General features: G+C 53.3%; 1 protein-coding gene across 12 annotated transcripts in view; it reads left to right on the forward strand.

Annotated features, from left to right (window-relative positions):
- JADE2 (jade family PHD finger 2) overlaps positions 1-17,041 on the forward strand; it is a 51,343-nt gene extending 34,302 nt beyond the window's left edge. For 5 of the 12 annotated variants that reach the window (XM_067031657.1, XM_067031656.1, XM_067031658.1 and 2 more), the window contains 2 exons: positions 8,137-8,254; positions 12,347-17,041. In XM_067031657.1, the coding sequence (XP_066887758.1) occupies positions 8,137-8,254; positions 12,347-13,155 (927 nt within the window). In that variant the 3' untranslated portion in view covers positions 13,156-17,041. Of the gene's footprint in view, positions 1-8,136; positions 8,255-10,945; positions 11,075-12,346 lie in introns of all 12 variants that reach the window. The other 7 variants (XM_067031653.1, XM_067031655.1, XM_067031654.1 and 4 more) reach the window with 3 other exon arrangements.
- The last annotated feature ends 7,944 nt before the right edge of the window (positions 17,042-24,985 follow it).

The raw sequence follows: 24,985 nt of genomic DNA on the forward strand, positions 1-24,985 counted from the left end.
ACGCTCGCCCTGGAGGTGGAATCATAGAGCCCAGATGGAGTGAGTGGGTTGGCCAAAAGCCCTCAGCTGTGCCCTGGGAGGCAGGTGATCTTGCCTTGGTCCAGGCGCATCGCTTTGGGGGCTGAGTGAGATGAGGAAGATGTGCAGACGCCTCGGTTTTGGGCTGGGCCGTGGAGGTTGGGGACCAATGAGAGTTGCTTTCCTAGAGCATGGAGGCCCCCCCAAAGCCTCTGATGCCTGCTGTTCCTCCCAGAAAGAAGGGGAAAGAGTCCTGCCTTCTGTGGAGCGAGCCCTCGAACTTGGCTTTTTTGGTACCCCTCCCCTGACTCCTCCAGCTGATAAAGTACCACCCCCCAAGTTGGGGGCACCCCAAAGATGAAGCAGGGTGTCTCAAGTCCTTGATCCGGTCCTCTGAACCCTAGGTGCTGTTCTGGCCTCTCCTCTGGGGGACATTCAGTTCTAGGATTCGGAGTATGAGGGGTCATGTCAGGGGGACAGAGACTCACATGCCCGCCCGCTGCCCAGACCATGCTGGGGTGGAAGCATCAAGGGGGCTGTGTGTGACTTAAGGCTAGCTGCTTTGCTTAGGCGTGTCTCAGCTGGCAAGTCTGTAGAATATGGTTAGAGCAATTCAGCAGATGTTCTGCTGTGGGCTGGGTGGGGCGGGGCAGGGGGGCATGGAGGTGGAGAGATCTGAAACTGGACCCAGCTTCTCCACCCTCCCTCACCCCACACAACTGCCCTGAGGCCTGGTCACGTGGAAATGACCCTGTTGGCCTGGGAGGGAGCTGACTGCCTGGCAGCCAGCCTGCTACCAGGTCAGAAGGTCGGGGGGTGGGGGCAGGAGGGTCACCAAATGTCCACGGCTCCAGCCAGGACAGAGAGCAGGGCCACCTACGCTGCAGTCACCACTTCCTGGGTAGCCCAGCCTCCTGTCTCCCAGGGCCATCAGGTACAAATCCTTCCGAGACCAAAGCTTCTTCCACACTTGTCCTCAGGCCACCCTCGAGTCTCCACCCCCAGGGTCTTGAGCACGGACACACTGCTTTTAGCCCTCCTGTTTCCAAACGACTCATCACATCTGACCTCCCTGATCTGTGCTGCTCAGCCCACATGTCTGGCCCTGGCTAGGCTGTGTGGAGAGGTCAGGGGACGGGCTCACCTATTGAACCATCATCCTGGAAAAAGAGATGAGAGGTAGATAGTGCCATCGTTAAGGAGCAGATGGGGAAGGTGGGGCTCAGAGAGGTGAAGCAAGCCTTGGAGGAATGTGTGTTTTCTAGAGTTGAGTTGAATTGAGGTCTGAATAGGGGAGGAGTTTGTCAGAGAGTTGTTGGCTTATTCTCTATTCTGTACATTTCCTGGGCAAAAGTACCCCCTTATCAGTCCCCCGACCTCTCGACCCCATTGTCAACGGGTACAGGTGAAGCCAGGGGCTGAGATTGTCATGGGCTAGGATACTGAGGTAGCTCTGGGGCTCCTGGGTCTGTGCCTCCCAGACCCCTTTGGTTGAGGCACAAAGCCCTCCAAAGTTAGGTGTGAGTTGGTCCACTCTTTCCCAGGAAGAGGAGGCAGGGCCAGCCTTGGAGTCTGTGCAGCTTCTTAGGGCTCAGGAGGGCCCTGTCAAAATGCTGTTTCTCCAGCAGCCTCCAGGCTGGGCTGAAGGGCACCAGCTGAGTGCAAGGCCAGGGAGTGCACAGCCCTGGCAGGCTGAGGAGAGGAAGTCATACAGCCATGCGCCAGTTGACCCCCTCTGGTCCAGCCTCAGATCTTTTCACGGCCATGCGTTGGTGACTCGAGTGAGTGAACAGGGCTGAGAACTATGCCATGGGGGAGGCTTTCTGCAAAGAACCATGACAGTTGGTGGCCTGGCCAGCAGGCCCAGTCTCTGACCATGACTTTGTGCCAACAGTCAAGAGTATCCAGCCTGTCTCTGGGCACCACGCCAGCTTGGGCTGGATCCATCAAGGATTCCAGGCAGGGGTTGAGACTGAGGCTGTGTGCAGCCTGGGTCTACATTCAGTTCCAGCACTTCCAGCTCTGTGCCTTCTGAGTTACAGTTTCTACTTCTCTGAGTTTCAGTTTCCTTGCCTGTAAAATGGGAATAAGGATCTAGCTGACCTTAGATCCCAGGAAAGATGGGGGATAGAGCTTAGCACACTACCGTCCATTGTTAGTGGTGGTTATTGTTGCTGTTCTGTCTCTTAGAAGGGTGGGCTGCTCAGATGGCGGGCTCCAGGGAGGACTGGAAGGGTAGGCCCAGTGCTAGGGCCCAGGAATCATGCATCCTCCCTGATTGATTTGCCTCCCAAGGCAGGAGTTTTGCTGAGAGAAGCAGGGGTCATGCTACCACCAGCATGAAATCCCATTTTACGGTCAGCCTAGAAGATGTACTTTCCTAAAATTTCAGCCTTAGGCCTCAGCTGTGGCAGGCAACAGGAAGGCATGGCCACTGCAGCCGCCCAGAGTTATTCACAGCTGACAAAAAAAATCGCAGCTCTGATGATCAGCGATCAGCCCAACAAACACCACCGGCTGGTGTCCCCTAGCAACCGTGCTGGTAGTTTGGGCTACGCAGGGCCTCACTGCCTGTGGCTCTGGATCTGGTTTCCAGGAGTTTATTGAAGGTTTTACCTGGCCTGAGAGGAGCTGAGGGGGCAGGGGCAGCTCTCAGACACACATGCCCCAGGGGATGGACATGTAGGAACTCCCCATAGCTCTCTCCAGGAGAGGAAGGTCCTGCCCTCCCCCACACTCGCCACCTGATTCCTCGGCAGTTGTCACACCCCATTTACTCTGTCCTCGGTGCCTGGGTTGTGTCTCCTTAACCTCCCACCAAAGCCTGTCTTTACCTGGGCAGCCGTGGCCTCCAGCCTCCAGCTCTTCAACCCCATGGCTCCCAACTCTAGGATTTTTTTTCCATTAGCCCCTCCACCCAGTCAAACCGTGTCACCCCCTCCAACTGCTTTGGGTCAGTAGCCCCAAATCCCCAATCCCCCTTCTTCACCACAGCCTCCCATTCTCTCTGCTCGGTTCCTCCTTCACTGTCCCCTGCTTTCTTCACTCCCACCCCATGTGGCATTAGCTCACTGCCAGTCCCTTGCACCTGTACAAAGGCCACACCCCAGGCAGAGCCTCACCCAGTAGGAGGCACTCAGCCCACCAGGAGCGATCCTATAGCAGTAAGCAGGTGAGCCCCCCAGGGTGCTTGCCAGCCAACCTTGGTGGGACACTAGGCAGCAGCATTCCGGGCTCCCCCATTACCACCTGTCTCCACCCCTGCCCCCCTCCCTCAGGGCTCCCCCGTCTCTTCGCAGACCTCACCTCCTGTTCCTCAGACCAGAACCCTCCAACTCCTTGCCCGGTGGTGCCCTCTGTAGCTGTTCTCTGCCCTTTTCTCCCATGTCCTCCCCTCCCCACCCCCCAGCGATCTCTTTCCAGCCCACACCCCACACCACACCACACCACACCACAGGAGTATCTATCTTGTCTTCACCCCCTCTCCATCTCCAGGATTCCTCCAGTGTCCGAATTCATTTTACCTTTTCCCATCTTCAAAAGCAAGTCCTCCCTCCCCGTGTCCCTCTAGTCATGGGTTTCTCACCCTCGTTACTCTCTCTCCTTTTCTGTCATCGCTCACTGTTCTTACTTCCTTGCTTCTCACTCTGCCTAGGCTCCTGCCACCACCATATTCTAGAACCTTCCACCGGGGCCTCCTAGAGCCTCCATCTCCCGTTTCTCCATCCTCATCCCCCAGCCTTCTCAGCAGTGGTTGCCACAGTCAAGCATGCCCTTGGTCTTGAAACACTTTTCCTGTGGATGCTCTGACCAGATTCCCCCCGATACCCCAGTTGTGCTCCCTCTCTGAGTCCTCCTTGGTCCCAGTGATCATTCACCACACTAGGTCTGACCTCTCATTGTGCATCTGCTCCACAGCTTTCCTCACCATCAGGAGGCTGGGTCCAGCCCACCTCTACCTCCCTAGCTCCAGCATCTCATGCCCAGTACGCCCTGTCCCCACCACAGCCTCCCCAGGCTCCATGAATGCCCCCTACACTTGGCCATTCTAGCTCAAGATAACTGGCTGGGTGTCCTCACTGCCCCTCTCCTCTCCTCAGCCCACATCCAGGTTCTCTTTGAAAAACTTGCTGTTATCAAAACAATTTTATCAAAAAGTAAAGCGTGCTTTTATTACTGATCCCTGCTCTAGTTCAGGGGGACTTTTCCACTTGATTCTTGTTTGTACTCTTTGATTTTTTTTTAAAGAGAACATTTTGTCTTTATAATAAGAAAAAAACAATGTAAGGAGTCCGATAGCCTGGGTGGGCTTCTAAGGTGGTATCTATAGTTTTCCCCAAAAGCCATCATGGACGAGGAATTTTACAACATTCAGTAACAGGTAGCTAGCTATATTACCAAGAATCTTGGGAGAAATTAGAGAAGTAATGGATGATTCCCGGGTGAAGTGGGAATAAGGGGTCACAATGTGACCAAAGTGCCAAGCAAAGAATGTTGGCACCATTGGTTCTCACAGAATCTTCCGTAGCAGGAATCTGCAGACATTAGTGATTGTTTAATGTATGTACCCTTATCATGGAAAGAAAATTGAGCATTTACCTCCAATATAATGTATTTTCAATATCTCATTTGTATCTTCCATGGTATATTATAAAAGCAAACCTAATCAGAATTTCTAATAGGACCAAAAAAAAACCCCCAAACACTAAGAAGTTCCAATATTTTCTTCCTATACTGTGATGAGCTGTTAAAATCAATAGCCCATTCAGCTCACTTTGGAGGGCCTTGGCCTAGGACAGTAGTTCTCAGGTTCCTTGGTGCTATGTAAAATGTATATTTGAGGGCCCCCGCCTCCAGAGAGTTTGAGATTCCCCCAAGCCTGGGAAATCTGTATTTTTAACCAGCCACCCCAGGGATTTGGGGGTAATCTTGGGCAGTAATTCATTTGAGCCTGCCTTGAGAAACCTTGCTCTAGTGTTTTGAAAAGATTTTTTTAAAAAAAGAAAGAAAGAAAGAAAGAAACTACATCTGTATTTTAATAGGAAGTAGACCTTGGCTGATCTGCTTTTAGGCTGGATATATTGAATGGTTTGTTCTTAGGCCTCCAAAGTAGCCACGAATCCATCCACCTCTCTTCATCGCTACTGTCCCCATGCGTACTTGGCCACATGACTGCCAGGAGGAAAGAGACCAGGATATGAGGAGAATAAGGTTGGGCTGCTTAGACGTGGTGGACAGGAATGCCCTCTGGAAGTGATATTTGAGCCAAGACCTGAAGGATGAGGTCTAGCCTTGGGAAGAGGGGGTTGAAGAGCATTTGGGGCCAAGAGTTGAATGTATATCAAGGCTCCAAGGCAGAAGTGGGCTGGACACAGAAAGAAGGGGACTGGAGGGCAGTGCAGCTAGAGCTTGGAGAACCGTGGGACATAGACTGTGAGATGACAGTGGGAGGTCAAATTGGGCAAGGCGCTGAGCTGCGGCTGTTTTTTTTTAAGTGTGACAGGAAGAAAGCTGTATCTGTTTCCTAGGGCTACTGCGACAAAGTACTACAAACTCCGTGATTTAAACAACATAAATTTGTTTTCTCACAGTTCTAGAAGCCAGAAATTCTAGATCAAGGTGTTGGCAGGGTTGATTCCTCCTAGAGGCTCTGAGGCTGAAACCCTCCATACCCTCTCTCTTAGCGTCTGGTGGTTGCCGGCAACCCTCGGCGTTCTCTGAGTTGTAGACCCATGACTCCAGTCTCTGTCATCACATGGCATTCTCTCAGTATGTCTTCACATGGCCTTTTATAAGGACATTAGTCATTGCATTTAGGGCTCACTCATATCCAGTGTGGCCTCATCTTAACTAATTACATCCAAGGTTCCAGGTGGACATAAATTTTGGGAAAGGGCAGTATTCAACCCAGTGTAGAATCTATTGGAGGTTTCAAGGGGAGGAGGATTTACATTTTAAGATTTACATTTGTATTTCAAGAATATTGCTCCAGGATAGCAGAGAGGTAAAAACAGCTGGCCATCCAGGCGAAGATGATGGGGGTGTCCAGGAGGTGGTGGGAGCCATTGGGATGGGAGGGAGTCAAGTTCACCAGGAATGGGAATTCCCTGTGGTATTCCAGTCCAGTGGTTAGGACTTCGCGCTTTCACTGCCATGGGCCCGGCTTCGATCCTTGGTCGGGGAACTAAGATCCCGCAAGTTGCGCAGGGCGGCCAAAAAAAAAAAAGTTCACCAGGAAGGACTGATGGGACATACTGATGGATCAGCTGTGGGAACAGATGACGAGGAGCTGGGTCCGTAAGGATGACTCCTGGGTCTCAGCACTTAAACATCCCTGCTCCCTGTCCCCCCGCCCCCCCACACCAAAATCCCTCCACAGTTCCCCCTGACCTGGCTCAGTCAGGCCTCAGAGCCTGACACTCTAGCCACAAGGCCTTGCTCTCCTCTCCCCTACCTGGCCTTCCTCTGGGTTCTTGTCTTCAGCCTGTGCCCCTGTGTGATCACCTCCCACCTGGCCTATCTGCCCCTTTCTCCAGGGAACCTTCTCACCACGCCCAAGTCTGGGTCAGGGCTGCCTGGGTCAGTACTTGGTCAGCATCTCTCTGCTCTGCTGGGCAGCAAACTGTCAGAAGAAAGGGGCCCTGGTGGCACTGCTCGCAGCTGAGCCCAGGGCCCAACACAAGCCTGTGCCTAGGGACATGTGAGAGGAGTCCGGGATCTGCAAGGAAGTCAGACGGTGCCAGTGAGCTGGAGCAAGGACAGGCTGAGCCAGGGGGCTGCCCCTTGGGGAGGTGCTAGCCACAGGAGAGCCTAGTGTTCACAGTCTAGGCTGGGGTGCAGAGTGCTGCTGAGAGTCCGTGCAGAACCTGTTCACCAGAGGCCTGCTAGCCTGGTTCAGGTGTTCCGGGGTCTCCTTCACGACTAAGCTCAGGAAGGAGAGGAGGAGGCCCACGCCAGCAGAGAGGTCTGATAACGGCTACCCCAGGGCAGTAGAAGTGATGGTCACGACAACAGGCAGGGGCTCTGGAACTCTCAAGTCATGCCCAGGCAGTTTAAGGATATGAAGACTGAACTCGGCCTTGAACACGGAACCCAGCTGGAGGTAGAATCCGGTGGGACCCAGGATTCCAGTTCCACACTCTCTGGCCCGCTGTCCCCGTTGCCGCTGGAGACTGTGACCCAAGCTGAAGACAGCGCCGGAGCAAGGCAGTGTCCTGACGGGGAGGAGGCCTGGTCTTGGTCCCAGAGGTGTGATGTAGCCTGAGAGCAGCCCGTGAGGGATGGCACACTGGTCAGAGGGAGGTGCCAGGTGGACAGGGAGCAACGTGGCCCATCCTTCAGGTGCTTCCAGACCAGCTACAGGGTGGGCCCTGTCGCATGGGCTAAGCAAGCTGGTCTCCCAGGCCCTAAGGGGCTCTTCCTAGCTGGCCTAAGGGAGTCAGAGAGGCCCTGCCCTTCCCCCTGAGGAGTTCTGTCTCTAGCCGATCGAATATGGCCGAGTGCACTTGGGCCCTTGACCAGAGCAGCTGTGGGCCTGGCTCAGGGCCAGTGCAGCAAGTGGACACGGGTCAGCTGCATGCTGGACCCCAGTGCATCAGGGACAGCCCGTCCGCTCAGAGCTATTCTGCTGGAGCTCTCTCTACTCATGTGCCGGTCATTCGTTCGTGTCTCAGGATAGGAGGTGGTTTTTGCCCGGGTGCTTGTGGCTGAAGTTTCTTCAATGGAAAGAAGCCTTGGACAGGAGCCAAGGGGTGAACTTGGTGACCTCTCGAGGCCCCGACAAGCCTTGAGGCACTGTGTATACGGGGCAGGGCAGCCACATTGGAAGGGCCTTGGGCACTGGCATGACTCAGCCTGGAAGTTTAGGCCGAGAAGAGGAAGGCAGATTCGCCAGCCTGAGCTCCGCAGATGCTCTCGCTGCTGGCTCTGATCCAAGACACAGCCTTGGCCCCGTGCTTTGGATCAGAGTATTGCAGCTCAGGGCTGAGGATGCATTCAGGGCCTGGGTATGGATTCCCAGATGTCCTGGGCAGGTTAGGCAGTGGTGGCCCCTCAGAGCTGGGAGGTCCGGGTGGTTGCTTGTGAGTAAGGTGGAAAACCTCTCTTGTGCTTCCTCAGGTTAGAAATCTGTGCTACATGGTGACAAGGCGCGAGAGAACGAAACACGCCATCTGCAAACTCCAGGAGCAGATATTCCACCTGCAGATGAAACTTATTGAACAGGATCTGTGTCGAGGTAGGCGTCCCCCCTGCCGGCCGCTGCCACCCCTCCTGTGCACACCCTCAAGGGGCTGGGTCCCAGGGAGGATGTGCGTCTTTGGGGTCTGGTGTGGCATGTGTACAGGGTCAGGGGCCACTGGCCCCCACCCCTACCCTCTGTATCCAGTTAGTAGGCCCAGGTGGGGGCCTGCTGGGGTCCTAGGTGTGTGTTGGCAGGCAAGGAGGCAAAGATGCAATGTGGGCATTGGGCCTGCCCTCGGGGAGCTTTCTGGTTCACAGGGTGCTCAGGCAGTGCTGGGCCATAGTGCTTCAGTAGGAAATTGCACGTGAACAGGTACAAACCAGAAGTCCCAGCGGCTCTGTGCTGGTGCTGAGGCAGAAAGGGCTCAAGCTGGAGAGCTTCCCTGAACCCCTGTGTGCCTGCGTTTCGATTCTGAAGAAGGCAGTTGCCCCATAGGTGGAAGAGGACCTGTGTATTTGTTCTCCCGGACCCTGTCTGACAGGATTCAGGCCCTGCGCCAACAGTTTTTTTCCCTCTGTCTTACGCTTTTGCCATCACATGCATTTAACAGATCTGGAAATCAAAGGTCAGAGAAGCTCTGACAGTGGTCTTACTAATTAGTTGTGGATATTGCTGGACAACAGGGCCCTTCCTGGACTGGTTACATGTTAAGGAAGGCAGTGCTTAGCCCAGAAAATGGTACTCTAATGTTGAATTGTATGCAGCAGAAATAGCTGGATGGAGACATTTTTAAGCCAGGGGCTGCCACTGCCAGCTCAGCCCATGGGTCTGGCTGGGCCTGGAGTAGAGGGAGGAGAGCTGCCGGGCCACCACCAGAGCCAATGACTGAGAACCTGCTACTGCCCCACCCCTGCCCAAGAGCTGAGCTGCCTCGACTGTGCTTTGGAATCACCACCCACTCTGGCCCCAGAAGCCAGCGCTGCCCAGGACAGGTGCTGGGTCACGGTGGGTCACAACCATGTAGAGGACAGGGCTGACCGTGTACCTCAAGGACTATGGCAGCTTCCTGGCTGCCCGACCTTTCCAGGCTCCCTCTCATCTGTCGGTTCCTTCGACGAGCACTGATTGAGTGTAGACAGGATGCTGGGCTCTGTGCCGGGCACTACGAGCACCCTGCCATGGACTGAATGGACAGGCTTCCTGTCCTCGTGGAGCTCACCATCTGGAAAGACACCTGGGAAAGTGGTGTCCAAGGGGCTGCCTTTGGTGCCAGTGCAGGGACAGAGGTATCAGGGATGGCTTCATGGTGGTGGTGTTGCCAGAACATCTCAGCCTTCTTAGGACTCACTGTGGCCACACATTCAACTGCAGGAAGGCAGCGGAGAGTGGTAAGGTGTACAGTGCTCACAGGCACAGGATTCTAAAACCATGGTCAGGAGCTTGGAGGGTCGGCCTCCCCGCATTTGAGTCTGGAGACATTCGCAGCTCCTAGGCCTGAGTGGCAGCAACTGGCCACCTTTTGGTCAGGGCAGGGCATTTGGAGAGAAGACCGGTTTGCCTCTGCTTGAAGCTGATGCCCTCAGTGTTGTGATGCTTGACCCTTGGGGTGAGACATGGGGTACAGGCGTATTGCTGAGGCCTGTCTCGCCAGGGGGCTAGAGAAGGTTTCCCAGGGGCGGTGTATTTAAGCTGTGAGCTGACAGGTGAAGGACAGGGCAAGGAAACTGCATATTTGGAGACCTGGAGGCCAGAGATGTCTTGTTAGAGAAACTGGAGGGAAACTGGCCTATCTGCAACTAGGGCAGAAGGAAAACGTCTGAAGTGAGGCCGAGGGGTTGCCAGGGTCAGATGTGCAAGGTCTTGTGCCCTTGGAAGGAGCTCAGACCATGGTGAGGGCAGTGGGGGACTTGAGAAGCCTCTCTCTGAAGTATCTAGGCACTGGTCCCATGTGATAGATGAGAAGACTGAGGCCTGGCCTGAGGTTACACAGGGAATTAACAGCAGAGCTGGGAAGATTCCCAGAGTTGGGGGCACACTCCTCAACCTTCTCTTAAACGCTTACTCAGGAAGCCCTCCAGCCTCTGGCTGAGAAGCTGGGAGAAGATTCCTGGCAGCTTCCCACCACAACATGTCCCTCTCTTGCTCCATTGTGTTCTACGGCTCCCCAAACCCATGTGGTCATGGACTAAAAGGATATGAGGGCCAGGTGTGTACCCTGAGTCTCCCATCAAAGCAGACCAGGAGAGCAAGGCAGGGGACTTGCTCAAGGGTGCTGATGGCTGTGTCAGGAGTGGAACCCAAGGCTCTTGCCTCCTCAGAGTGTCCTGTCCACCTTCAGGTCTGGCTCCTTGGCCTGGCATTTAAGGACCTGCCCTGTCCACTCACCTCCAGCCTTGCCACCCACCAGGACTCTGTCCTGAGACCTTTAGGCCATATAGATCAAACTGCAGTCCAGGTCCTACAAAGCGGTCTTCTACCCTCCTCCTGACCCTATGCCCCTCACCAAGCCCCTCAAGGGCAGTTACCCCTCTCTCCCACACTAGCTATTCCCTGACTCACTGGAGCCCCAGTTATCCCGGGTCCCACATGGCTCAGAGCCTGGACCACAGAGGCAGGAGGAGGTGACCTAGAAGGCAAGGCACTGGCTGATGGGGAGGACTCCTTGGATGCCACACAGTGGTCTTAGTTCCGGCTGGGCTTCTTGGGGTAACCATCTCCCTCCTGCTCTCTCTTTCCCTGACACAGAGCGGTCTGGGAGGAGAGCAAAGGGCAAGAAGAGCGACTCGAAAAGGAAAGGCCGCGAGGGTCCGAAGGGCAGCCCCGAGAAGAAAGAGAAAGTGAAGGCAGGGTCCGACTCAGTCCTGGGGCAGCTTGGTGAGTGGCCTGGTGCACACAGCCAGGCTCATACCATCACTCCACTTGCAGCTCCCCACGAAAGGCCATGGGGACCACGAGCATCCCTGCTGCAGAGTGGGACGCCCGAGAGGGGTAGCCAGGCTCTGGCTTGCTCACGCAGTCCTTCCAGCCATAAAGGAGACTGGGATCTGGCATCCTGAGAGTTCCTCTTTTGTAGACTGGAGACTGGGCCCAAGAGCTCAGGGACTGCTAGGCCATCCTGGCCTTTCCAGGAACCCAGCATCATGCTGGGAGGTGAGGGCCTGTCATAATTCTCTGTCCCTGTCTCCCTCTGCCAGAATGTCCTCAAATGGGCCTCCCTTCAGCCCCAGCAAATCTTCCGGAAGCCACCCAGAGACACCCATAGGAGTGACCCTGGCCCAGCCCATCTCATTGTCACAGACCTATTTACTGCTGCCCCGTTAAGCACAGCAGTCCTAGAAGGACCCTCAGCCTTGGGCTTTGTCTCCTAGGATGTCACATGCTTCCTCTAGAGCACTTCTCAGGGCAGAGGTGGTGTCCCCTTCCCAACCTCACCTCTAGTGTAGAAGCCCCAGGTCATCTTTTATTTTCTTCAGTCTCAGGAAGGAAACAACTTGGTATCTAATGGGCAGCCCAGTCGCACCAGCTGCCGCCTCCCAAGACCTCAGTAAAGGAGGGAGCGCCCATAGCTGGAGCTGGCCCTGGCATCCAAAAGGGACCCTTCTACCCAGATATACCTTGCTGTCCAGTTCACGCCTGATGCCCATATCCAAGTTACCTGCTTTGGAAGCTCTGAGAAGTGACACATGAAAATCTAGTGCCCCCTGGTGGCCCGAGGGCGCTTTCCTTCATTCCTCCATCCCTTATGACCCCAGGATACAGGTTGATGGGCAGGCCTGGGCATCCACCTTGTGCAATCTCAAAGGGCCCTCGCTTGGTTTCATGCTCTGCTGTTGCCACTTTGAAATTCTTAATAATTTTTGAACAGGGAGCCCCATTTTCACTTTACGCTCTGCTTCTCAAACTGTGAAGCCTATCCCAGGAGCAGGACGTCCTTCTGGGGAGAGGGGTATTTGGTGTGGAGCCTGCTTTTTGGCGGTGTTGGCAGGATGCATGGACGAAACAAGATAACTCATCAGGGTCTAGCACAGAGGGAAAGAGGGAGGAAGGCACGGTGGCGTGCAGGGGAGGGTCAGAGAGGGCTTCCTGAAGGAGAATGGGACACACACCTGCTGACATCTCACCTGCCTTCTTTCTCCCTTCGGCCAGGCCTGTCCACTTCGTTCCCCATCGACGGCACCTTCTTCAACAGCTGGCTGGCACAGTCGGTGCAGATCACGGCAGAGAACATGGCCATGAGCGAGTGGTCGTTAAACAATGGGCACCGCGAGGACCCTGCTCCGGGGCTGCTGTCGGAGGAGCTGCTGCAGGACGAGGAGACGCTGCTGAGCTTCATGCGAGACCCCTCACTGCGACCTGGAGACCCTGCCAGGAAGGCCCGTGGCCGCACCCGCCTGCCTGCCAAGAAGAAACCACCACAGGATGGGCCCGGTTCACGGACGACTCCAGACAAAACCCCCAAGAAGCCCTGGGGCCAGGATGCTGGCAGTGGCAAGGGGGGTCAGGGGCCACCTGCCAGGAAGCCACCACGGCGAACGCCTTCTCACCTGCCATCCAGTCCTACGGCCGAGGACTGTCCCATCCCAGCAGCTCCCGAGAGCCCCCCACCGCTGGCCCCCGAGACCCCGGACGAGGCAGCCCCAGTGGCTGCCGATGCCAGTGTCCAAGTGCCTGGCCCTACGGCGAGTCCCAAGCCCTCAGGCCGGCTCCGGCCGCCCCGAGAGAGCAGGGGAACCCGGAGATCGCCAAGTGCCAGGCCTGATGCCGGGACAGGACCGCCTTCTGCTGTGGCTGAGAGGCCAAAGGTCAGCCTACACTTTGACACAGAGACTGATGGCTACTTCTCTGACGGGGAGATGAGCGACTCAGATGTGGAGGCCGAGGACAGCGGGGTGCAGCGGGGTCCCCGGGAAGCAGGGGCTGAGGAGGTGGTCCGCATGGGGGTACTGGCCTCCTAAGTCACCCCCTACCCCTGTCCTGGGCCCTGCCCTGGTCCACCCATGAGGCCTCAGCCCAGTCACAACTGCCATTTCCAATCTCTGCTGAGTGTCTCAGACCCTCGAGGCTGCCACTCTGTTGTGGTTTTATTTTTAATATAAAGAGAGTTTCGAATTCCACACTATTGTCTTTCCTCTGTGCTGGCCCAGGACATTAGGATTCCTTACATGGCTCTGGCCACAAGGACACCACCAGGTCCTGGGCACCATCCCTGCCGCGGCAGCATCCCCGCCCGGCCCATGCGGTATTGCTGGGCTCCTGGCTACACGTAGGCAAGGTGAAGAAGAGCTCAGGACTCCAGCCCGCTGCCACTGGGTGACACAGAGTGTCATTTGGGCATTATTATGGCAGATGGGCCAGCCCAGGGCCTGTCCCTCCTTGCCCCCAAATCCCACTGGGGTCCATCTGGGGGGTCCTGCTGCACTCCACTGATCCCCAAGGAAGTATGCTAAGTGATACCCAGCCAGAGTCTACTCACTGTCACAAGCACAACGAGCTTATACGAGAAAGCACTGAGGGGGCGAAGAGGGCCTGCTGGTTTCAAGGGAACCACAGCCGTTCCTGACCAACCCACATCATCTGAGGCCTGCCCACCCACCCCGTGACCCTCCACTCCCTTGCTGCTCTGCCCCTGCCAGTGCCCAGCCCGGCGGCTCTGGGAAGGGCTTCCCAGAATCCTTCCTGAGCTGTGCCATTTTCTCAGGGGACTCCCAGCCAGCCAGCCGCCAGTGCCGGCGGAGGGCTGCGAGGGAGGGCCAGTGCCCAGATAGGGGGGCGTGGGGCTCAGACTCGCCCACTGCAGAGAATCGCTCTGGGACTCCAACTTCCTTCCTTCCTTCGGGGCCAGTCTCGGCCGAGGTCTGATCACTCCCACATAGCTGACCAGACCAGACCACTTGCCTTTTCAAGTTTCCCAGTCCTGCTAAGAGATGAGCTTCTCCCTCGGTTTCCTTTTGGAAACTCCTCTTTCCAACAAAAGCAGTGGGATCCCGGGGCCCAGGACGCGTCAGTGACGGCCTGCTGGGGCTGTTTTAAGTCTTGCTGGATCTTCCTGGTTCCTCTCTCCCTCTGAGCCTTAACCCCCTTTCCCAGCCATTCCCTCCCTCCCCGCCATCACTGTCCTGCCTTTCCCACCCCACCCTCTAGGTCCCAGGTAGTAGCTCTGAAGAGTTTCAGTGGAGTGGCCCCAGGGTGACAGCTCAGGGAACAAACAAAAAAAGGAATTCAGTGAAAACGTGTTTTTCTTTCTTTTATGAATTACTCCTGGATCACTTCTGCCACTGGTAAAGCCAGAACTTCTCCAACAAGAACCTTGCAAAAGTCCAGTGAATCAGTCGAATCATTCTGTGGATGCCAAAGAATATTTTGACCATAATACAGCACAGCCTGGACCTGACAACTTGTCACTTGGACTTTTTTTTAAATGGAGCTCTTTAGCAACCAAGTATAGAAACATGTTCATCGCACACATCCAAGAGGCGAGCCCAAGCTCTTGGACGAGGATGCTGTTCTGCTGCTGGTGTTGGATTTCGGATCACCGGGCTGGGCCCACTGTGAGCTCTCCTGAACTCTGAGACTCACTGTGGGAGGAGACTGATTGGCGAAACCAGCGTGGCAAAAGTGTTACCATGGGGTTGCCCCCACGTGACACACAAAGCGCAAATCAGCGGGATGGGGAAGCAACTCGAGCACCCATCCCCGACTCCAAATTTTCAAGGTACGACAGTGGCATGATCATCGACACTCAGTTTCATGTGAATTTTATCAAAACAGGAAACAAAGACAATGACTAAGTTTAAAGGGTCGGACAGATTGGTCCAATCGGGGCAGACTTGGAGTGGGCTTCGAGGACTCTGGGCGTTGGGACGGCATGAGCTACCATGTAGAGTTTAGTCTGCCTGCCCACCCGCCTTGGTAGTAGTGGCCAGTGCAGTGTCAGCATCAGCGTCCCAACCCCATCTCTGTTTACTGCCTTTGAATAGACCTTCCTTCCCCGTGCTTCGGGTCACCTCGGGCCACAGCCTTGTCTGCGCTGGATTGCTCGGTCTGACCTCACAGGAAGCAAAAGGGACGAGCTTTAAAGAACAGCCAAACTCTGCCGGGGGATGGGGGTGCCAGGAATGGCTCGGGTCTGGTAGACTCGGTACTTGCCTGTTTACCCTTCATCCATCCTGAGGCAGAGTCTGGGCTCCCTGGGGGTGAGGGTAGGGAGAGAACCAGGGTGGGAAGGTAGTGGGTCTGGCCAGGGTCTGGACTGGGTGGGCCAGGCAGCCAGCACTCTTCCGAGGGCCTCTACTCAAGTTGGCCTCTGGGTTCCAACCCTTTTCCCGATTGGCTCTTGCTTTGGATTGAGCTATGCCTCGGGCCCACATCCTGCACGGAGTCCAGGTGTCTGTAAGGCTGGCTGGCCGGGGTCTCCCAGGCCACACCCTAGAGCTGTCCTTGCCAGGCACCTGTCCACCCCTAGGATGTCCACCGGGCTGCAAAGAGGACAGGGATACCGGTTCCCACTGCTGGCCTTTCTGCTATTAGCCACAGCCCCTTCGCTCTTTTTCCAGCCTGCCTATGGCTTTGCCGCCTCGGAGGTTAAGATGGGAAGCTGGGAAGAAGGCAGGAGGCCTTTTCCAGACCAGAGGCGGAGGCAGATCTTTCGCTTGACCGCATCTGCCCACACTCACTGGCCCTCCTCAGGGAGGGAGAAGCTGCTCTGGAGCTCATCTGGGCTGTGTCATCACCACCCTCCCAGTCCCCGCTGCCTACCTCCTTCCCCCTCATCACAGTGAGACAGGATAATGTGCACGGAAAGTATTTTTATGGATCATAAATGTATTTTAGAACAAATAAGGAGAAGAAAGGTAGAAGGGTTTATTTTATTAAATGAGCTCTGACTCGGTGACAGTGTGTGAGCATTTGCAGTGTGAAGGTCTCAGGTTCCTTGGAGAAGCCACCCAGGTTTCCAAACACGGGTGTTGGACTGTGCATGTGTGAGCCTGTTCCAGAGCGCACACCTTGTGTGTGTCCGAGTGCAGGCGTACCTGTGTGTGTCGTGTATGGGCACACGATGGGACCTGGGGGACAGTTGCTAGAGAATCACCTGCTCGATTCTAACAGACGTTGGCAGCAGCTGGATTTGGCATTTCCTTGCTTACTGCCAGCTGTGGCCAACCTCTGCCCATACCCGAAGCTCTGTAGAATGGCCTGGGTGCCTGTAGCAAGGCCCTTGGGGAGGCCACTTCCCATGCCCCTGGCCCAGCTGGCCACATTGGCCAAAGAGCCAGGCTGGAGTCTGGGACCTTTGGTTGTTCTTTAAGGCACTTCCTGCTACTTTGTCCCTCAGATGCACAACACTCTGTGCTCCACATCGGCTCGGGGTGGGGGGATGATATGAATGTCACAGGAGGAGACACCTTCTGTCTTTGTTTCAATGAAAGTGATGTGCCATTTGTTAATATACAAGAGAAATATTGAAAATATATTGAAAAGAGCAATTTTAAATTATTTTTGGCTTATGTTGCAATATTTATTTTCTTGTATTAGAAAAGATTCCTTTGTAGAGAAAAAATGTATTTTTCATTAACGCAAAAACCTATTTCTCCTTTTTGTACATTGTCCATGTTCGCTACCCTTCACGAGCAATAGAATGTATGGCCGCCTGGGGGTGGCCGGTGCCCGCGTGCCCTGCATGATTCTGTGTTGCCGCTGCTGCGTAGCTCCCAGTCCCATCCTGTCCTGCTCACTCATGGGGGTCTTCCAGAGCCCAGCCCCCACTAGGGCCCGTGTCTTCAGGACCCCTCTGCACTCCTCGTGTGTTGGCAAACGCAGTTAATAAAGCGATGTTTTCTGTGCCGGCTGGTGTGAGGCTCTGTTGCACCGGGGGCCGGGGGTAAAGGTTCAGTGAAACAGCGAGTGTTCCCTGGCTGTCCCAGGGACGTAGCAAGTGCTCAGCACGCACTGGGACTGGGCATGTTTCATTTGCTCCTCACTGCTGTCGTACCCTGCAGTTCAGAGTGGATGATGGAGCTTCCCAAAGCCACACCCCTGGTAAGAGGTGAAGTTCAGCGTTAAAGTCGGGACCCCTTGAGCCACCTACCTGGGGCGGTGGGAAGGTTTGGGAGGAAACTCAGTCCTCTGTCCCTAGATCAGGAAAGGCTTTTGCCCAGGCTTGTTTTTCACTCATTATTTCCTGAGTACTTACTCCAGACCAGGCTCTGTAAAGTATGGGGAATGTAGCCACCATCTCTGCCCTGGGGGAGCTCACAGACCAGCAGGGACGCAATGAGGGAACTGGGAGGTACTATGGAGGCCTGGACTGATTGGGCAGGGGTGCATTCAGGTTACTCTGAGGAAGCAACACCTTCCGTTCATGCATGCATTCATTCATTCACTTGACAATTAGTCTACTGAGCATACATCTCATTCTGCCAGTGTGCTGGGTCGTACGTACACTGCGGATGGCACCAGGACCCCTGACCTCCCGGAGCTTCCAGGCTTCCAGGCGTTGGAGACTTGAAGAATAACTAGTTGCTCGCCCAAGGGGAGCTGGCTGGGAGGAAGGGACAACAAGTGCTGTGGGTAGAGGGCTCGGCAAAGCGCAAAGATGGATTAAGCTACGTGCAGAGGGGTTTAGAACCTCCTCTGAGAACCCAAGGGGAGGCTGTGTGGAAAGGGGCTTGAATTGAGACTCAAGGAATGTAGCTTCTGGGGCTGCTGACTTAGTTGTTAACCACAGAGAACTGCCCCGTTTCCTCACTGATGCAATAGGAGGTAAGTCCCCGAGGGCACCTCCAGATCCAAAGTTCTGTGATTCCCCCCGATGCAGAAAAGTGATGGAAAGAAACCTGGGGCGAGTGTATGTGCTTTGAACGCCTATGGAGGGAGGTGTCCCTCACTGAGGGGCCACATCCCTGCTGCTGGGACCTGGGAACCCTGTCTGACAGAGCTGTGTGGGTTCTTTCAGGGCACCCAGCTGAGAGTGAGAAGGGCTCACTCAGCATCCTCAGCCGCAGTCAGCATGAGGTGTTGGTGGATCAGCCCCAGGGTTGAGGGGGCTCCTGCTCGGCCAGCCCCCCTAGCTGTGGTTTGGGGCTGTCAGCTCTCTGGGCCAGCTGCCCTGGGCTCGGCACCCCAGCCTCTCCCTCCTCCCAAATCCAGGCCCACTTGGCCACAGTGCTCCAGAAGAGTGATGCAGGGGCTCGGTGGCCAGGCCTGCAGCTGCAAAACTGTGGAGCAGGAGAGGTCAAGGTACCTGTGGGTCCAAAGCAGCAATGTGCAGTAGAAATAAAGTGTGAGCCACATATGTAATTCTAGTAGCCACATTTTTCACAAGTAAAAAGAAACAGAGAAAATGAATTTTCATAACATTTTATTTAATGCATTATATCCAAAATATGATCACGTGAACCTGTAATCAATATAAAATAATTACTAATGAGCCAATGGCACAGGAATCCAAGGGGAGGCCAGGTGTCCACTCCCCCCACCCCGCCCCGTTTCGTTCATGCACAGATTGACTCAGCACTCACGGGGCGTCAGCTGCTGGGCCCTGAGGACTCTGGGGTGACCACATGCCCCTCTGCAGAGACCAGGCCAATGTGGTAGACAAACTTTAATCCGATAGTCCCAAAACCATGTGCAATGACACAGATTGCATGGCAGCGGGGAGGGACTCTCGTGCCCACCCTGAACTTGCCTTGTTCTTGTGAAACTCCTGCAGGGTAGGATCTGGGACGCCACCTGCTGCCCAGCCCTGATGCGGGATGATATGTGGTTTTTTTGCCACCATTTTTTTAAAAAAAGAATACTATATAGGAAAAAAAAAAAGTAACCCTGCTACATTTAATAACGTATGACTGCTTTGCTGCAACAACAAACACAATGTTAAGGAAAAAGAAGCCGTTCTAAAACATTAAAAAGAAAAAAGAGGGGAATTCCCTGGCGGTCCAGTGGTTAGGTCTTTGTACTCTCACTGCTGGGGGCCCGGCTACGATCCCAGGTTGGGGAACTATGATCTCGCAAGCTGCACAGTGCAGCCAAACAAATTTTGTTAATTAAAAATAAATTTTAATTTTAAAAATTAAAAAATAAAAGAGTTCATATTGGGCCTCTCTGCCTTTCCTAGAGCACCCATGACTCCCCTGGAGCCCCCAACTCAAACTCAAGTCTTCTTTTTATTTTAACCCAACCCTCACAGTTTTTTGCACAGCGCTGTAGGAAAATATGTTGACCCAGGCTGAGGAAACCAGGGTTCTAGTCTTCTCTCTGCCGTTGACTTGATGTACCTCAGTTTTCCCATCTGTAAAATGGGAGAAGAGGTTGGGGATACTGCTTTCTCTAGGTCCTGGGGGGAGGGTCCATGGTCAGAGGATGTGGTCAGTGAGGATCAGGTGAGAGTCTGCTGGGACCCTTCATTTTACCTTAAGACCAGCTGGGTGAGGTGGGGCTGGCTGGAAGAGGGGGCCACGTGAGCCTCCAGACTGAACTTGGACAGAGCAAGAGCAGGAAGACGCTGCAGGCTTTCACACAATCAGAATGCCATCGTGGCCGCTGATTCATCTGTCACCAGGTGAGGGGTCAGTACGAGCATAGCATTAGCCATGGGTGTGATCATGAGGTCCGGTTGGGACAGTGACAGGGTTAAGCACTGAGCAGGGCCTGCAGGCACTGGAAGGAAGATGAGGTGTCCGTCCTCCAGGCTTGGGAATGGGGCCGAGGGCTCGCTGGTAGGGCTGGGGGCGCTCTGTGATTTGGGTGACAGCAATTGTAGGGTGGGCTTGTCCAGGTCTAGGGGTTTGGGTTCAGTGGGCAATTCCCCATTATTCTCCCTCCATCTTCAGTTAACATTAGCTAACTGTGGCCGTTCGGGTCCAAAGAATTCATCCATGAACACACCACAAAGGAGAAAGTGACTAGAAATGGATTCTTGTGGGCCTTGTGGTAATGGAGAATTAGAGACTGTGTTTTGGCCCTTTCTGGGCCTCAGTTTCCTCATCTGTCAAATGAGGATGAGAGGTCCTACTGGGCCCACCATGCAGGGTGGCTGAGAGTCACAAAGTGGGCATGGATGTGAAGGGAACAGAATGAGGAACCACTGACTGGGTGAGGGGAGGGGGAACAGCGGTTTAGGCAGAGGGCGCTCTAACGCTGGCAGACTGACCAGAGGCCAGGAGGCCCGAGGGATTTGTTTACTGACTCCCAGAATCCTAGAGGTGAAGTCTCGCTGTTTACAAGTTCTCACGGGCCTTCCTACCCCAACCAGGACACCCTTGGTCTGGGGGCAGGGCAGGGATTGGCCACGTGTGCCCGGTAGGGGCCGGCTCAGGGCGGATTGTAAGCACCTGTGTTCATCAAGGAAGCCACTCACGTGATGCCTGAGCAAGTCAGCTGCCTATGCCTGAGAAACACTCACCTTCCCAGCATTCCCAGTTCCTCGGTGGCCATCCTGAAACCTTGTAACCCGGGAGGCCCGAGGTAGCCGAATTCCTCCTGTCCCGTACCCTCACCCCCTTTTGCAAAGAAGGAACGTTCCATTGCTAGGAACTGAATGTTGGGAGCAACACGAAGCTCAGAAGAGCACCAGGGTTTGCAGGAGAAGCCAAGTAAGAAAAGTGACTCAGCAAAACAAACCATCACCTGTGGATATTTGAACTGCTATCGTGGGACTCTGGGTGATTGCCGGGTTCTGGCGACAGGTGCTTGGTATACAAAACTTTGTTTCTCACACGCCGGCTGTAATATTCATGCTCAACAGCTTACAGAAGGAAGCCTAGGAGGCTTGGGAAGGAGCTGCCATGGACTGGCCTGATAGCTGCCTCCTCCAACGTAAGACTCCTAAATGGGTTCACGGCAAAGGGAGCAGTGTGCCCTGTAGGGACGTCAGGAACCAGAGGGGATGCTTAAATCTTAGGGACCCCTCTGCCCTCCAGGAGCACAACCTTCTGGTCAAGAAAGTGTATGGGACCAGTACCAACCTGCACCGTCAGTCCTGGGTCCTACTCGGCCCTCATCTGTCTGAGGAGCTGCATCTGGGTGATAGGACCTCAGTGTTTAGTAGGGTCGGGGGGCGTGAAAGCACGTCTTGTCCACCACCTTCTCTAGGACAGCCTCTGAATTCTAGTGACAGAGAGCCTGTCACTTTATAAGCAACCCACTGCTAAGCCATCTGTATTAAATTTAAAAACGTCTTCCTTAAATTCAACTGTAATTGTCACTCTGAAACAATGTTTCTATTCACAGGCAGTTCTGAGCCCGGGAGCCACAGAGGTCAAGTCCAGTCCAGTGTTCGCTGGGCTGTGTGATGAGTTAGGACACCCTGCCCACCTGACTTTTCAAGTTCAGGACTTTTCTAGGGGATTAGAAGGCAGGGTACTCCCCTCATCTACTTCTATTACGCTTCTCCTGCTCGATGGATGGAACCACCAGATCCCCACACTGTGCAGGCAACTCCAGTCCCAGGTAAGAGGTGCATGGAGAGGGGGGTCAGAGAGGGACAGATGTGGTCTCAGCTCCCCACTCCTAGCAGTACCCTCAGGGAGCCCCACTCCCTCAGCCCGATGTCTTGTAGGTTGTGTGGCTGTGTCAACAGCTCCAGCTTGTGTTTTATTTTGACCTCAAACATGTGTCTTCCCCGTTGTCAGTGCCACACATTCTGGTGCACATGCTCAGTGTGGCATTTGGGGGATACATGTCTGTCCAGATGTTCTCAGCTTCAAATAGTGTAGCCTGATCTGATGGCCCCATGAGCAAGCTCTCCTGGTGGATCCCCGGCTCCTGCCTTGGGTGGGAGAACATGGTCATACGTCATAAAATGTTGGTTTTGGAATCGGTGTTAGAAGTAGCCTACTTATCATGACAGGTGAGAAGCAGGTTGAAAGATGGGAGAGATCAGCCCCGCTCTTCTGCCTCCTTCTCAGTTCAGGCCTCATGTTCTCGTCTTTCCCTCCAATGACATTTCCGTCTAAGATGCTCTCCACACAGCACCTCTTCAGGCTCTGGACTCTACCGGCCCCAAACCACAGCGTGCCGTTTTCTGCCGTGCCTCTGTCATCACTGTTCTGTCTGCTCGCACTATCCTCTCTCACCCCTTCTCCACTAACCAGTTTATACACCTTCAAGATTCAGCTCTGGTGCCCCTTTTCTAGAAACCTCGATGGTGTTTGGGGGCCTTTCCCTTTTGTCTTCCATGGTGCCTTGGGCAGATCTCTGCCCGTTTTTCATCATCCCATGCCAGTCCCCAGCAGGCAGGTGTTGAGGAAATTCCTGCTGACTGACTGATGGAAGGGCAGACAGAAAGTAAGGCCAAATGTCCCAACCTGAATCCAATACCAGCACAATACTTGCAAAGTCCCTGGTGATAACGGTTTTCCACGAGTAAGGTTTTGTATATGAGAGAGAGAAAAAAAGAAACTGGTGAGTAGGGACCCTGCCTCCTACTTGGCCCAGCCCAGCCCTGCACATGGAGTGGTGGTGGGCAAAGCCTGCCCACATACCAGGTAATCAGAAGGGTCAGGCACTGCTTCTCCAAAGACAGAAGGCAGATTGAGGCCCCAGAGAATCCAAGAGGGGTCCCCCTGCCACCTGACTGCCAGAGGCCTGTGGATTCTGAACCTGGCCCCAAATAGAAGCTGAGGTGGAGAAAGACTCAGACTGTTCTCTAAATATCTTTGTGCCACTGCCATCTGCTGCAGTCGGGAAAGAAAGCAGCCTTGTGTGGTTTCCTTCAGGAGCTGTCAGAGCTGTGTCCCCAGGCAATAGAGCCCCTAGCTGTAAATAAGGTCTGGGGCCCAGAACGGGGCTGGAACTCTCCTGTTCTGCCCCTTACCCAAATAGGGGCTCTTGGCCATTCAGGTCTCGAAAGTGAAGTCTCTAGAATGGAGGAAAGTCAACGTGCTTTTCTCCAGACGTGGCTTCCCAACCAAAAGGTGGATCTAGAGAGCTCAACCAAGGACTAGGAGAGAACCTTGAAAATGGTGCTGTAACTTGGTAATGTTTATAATCTCTAGTTTCTGAGATTTTGCTAATCCCCGATGAAATGAGACTACAATTCCACTGATGAGGTTCACATTCAGTTCCTTTTAGCTCAAGGAACTGGTAAACAAAAATCTCCATTTTTGACCCCCAAGTGTTTCTCTGTCCACCTGTATGTACCTCACCTCCAATTATTTCTTCCCTTTGTTTACTTTTACCAGCCATGAAACATGACACCTGTGAAGATTTTGACTGGAGGACTGTTACCCATTAACCCAGGCCCTTTCAATACAATCAGGTAAGAAAGCTCTTCAGTTTCTTTTTGCAACATTACCAGCTTGTTTGTAGTGGCATAGTGCCATCACGAAGTCATAGTGACTTTAATAAACATGTTAAATGGTTCACCATAATGCCCCCAGTCAAAATCCGCATTCCAAAGCAAGGCTTCCTTTGTTTACCAAATAATAGCCAGGAAATTATTGTCTTGGTGTCTGATTTTAAATAAATTAAGAGGCTTTGTAACCACAGGCTCTGACCTTTGTCAATTAACTGAATCCCCAGCTGAACCCTTTATAAGGGAGCAGCAGAAACAGGGCCTGTTTTAGGACCTTTGTTAATCATCAGGTTTCTAAGCTGTTGTTCTCACCTTTCAATTAGGTGAGGATGGTGGCCACCACCCAAAGGGCTTCTTTTACAGTTTCCTAGTTCCTCTATTCCCAAAAAGGTGCTTTTCACACTCTTTGGGGGGCTATGACATTGCATTACGTGTAGCTTTAGTATAAGTATCAGATAGTCTAGTGGGATATTATATAGCTAAATTCAAGAAAATGAGCTAAATAAACTGGACTTTATTTTCTTAGCATTTATCCCTTCAGTACATTCACTACCTACCTATTAGTTTCAGTTCAACAAATAACTTGAGTCCATACTAAACCTCTATTCGATGGACCCAACTGTAATAGAATCATGATTGTTTATGTGAAGAGTTAGCACAAAGCTTGATGTCCTGCACACTGTTAGTGGGAAGGTTAAAGGGATGTGGCTGTAGAAAGGTTTTATATTTGGATTTAAGTCTCAAAAGTAGCTTGATAACCCTTAAGAAAATGATAAAATCTTTCATTCGAATCACCTGAGGAGTTGAAAAAAGTCTGCTTGCTGAGGGCAGCCTGGGCTTTGGGTGATTCTGAATTGCAGCCAAGGTTGAGAACCACCGACTACAGGTTACTTCGACATAGGATTTACTAATAAATGAATTCTCAGGGGAAAAAGAAAAAAGATAAATTTTTTTCTTCACTGATTGGCCAATGACCATTTAGTATTACTAGTATTTAGTGTTATATTACTGTTTTTCCTAAATGCAAATCCACACACTTTGGCACCCGAAGAACCTGAGAAACTTGTTGAAGGTTCGGATTTCTGCCCTCCACCCCACCCCTGATTTACTGAATCACAATTTTTGGTGGGAATTTTTTTCTTGTGTGTGTTTTAAAGTCAGCTCCCCCCACCCCCTACCACACACACAGGAGATTCTGATGCATACTAAAGCTAGAGAACCTTGATGTAGATAAAACCAACCAACCAGCTGCCTTATTTTTCACATTTCAACTGACTTGGCATTGTGTAAGTCCTACTACAATGTGCCCATGAATTGTTTTCAGTCTTACAAGGCAAATTAGGCCTTGGTACTTAATTTAAGCAAAGGTTCCTTGGAATCCTTGCACAAAGGGTATGTTCTATAATCTTAATAATTTCGAAGTCCAAGAAATTTCTAATAAGCACAATGAAAATTACAATTGGATGGTAAAAATGGGACTTGACACTAGAGTG

This window comes from Kogia breviceps, chromosome 4, assembly GCF_026419965.1.
Source record: "Kogia breviceps isolate mKogBre1 chromosome 4, mKogBre1 haplotype 1, whole genome shotgun sequence".
Taxonomy (NCBI): Eukaryota; Metazoa; Chordata; class Mammalia; order Artiodactyla; family Physeteridae; genus Kogia; species Kogia breviceps.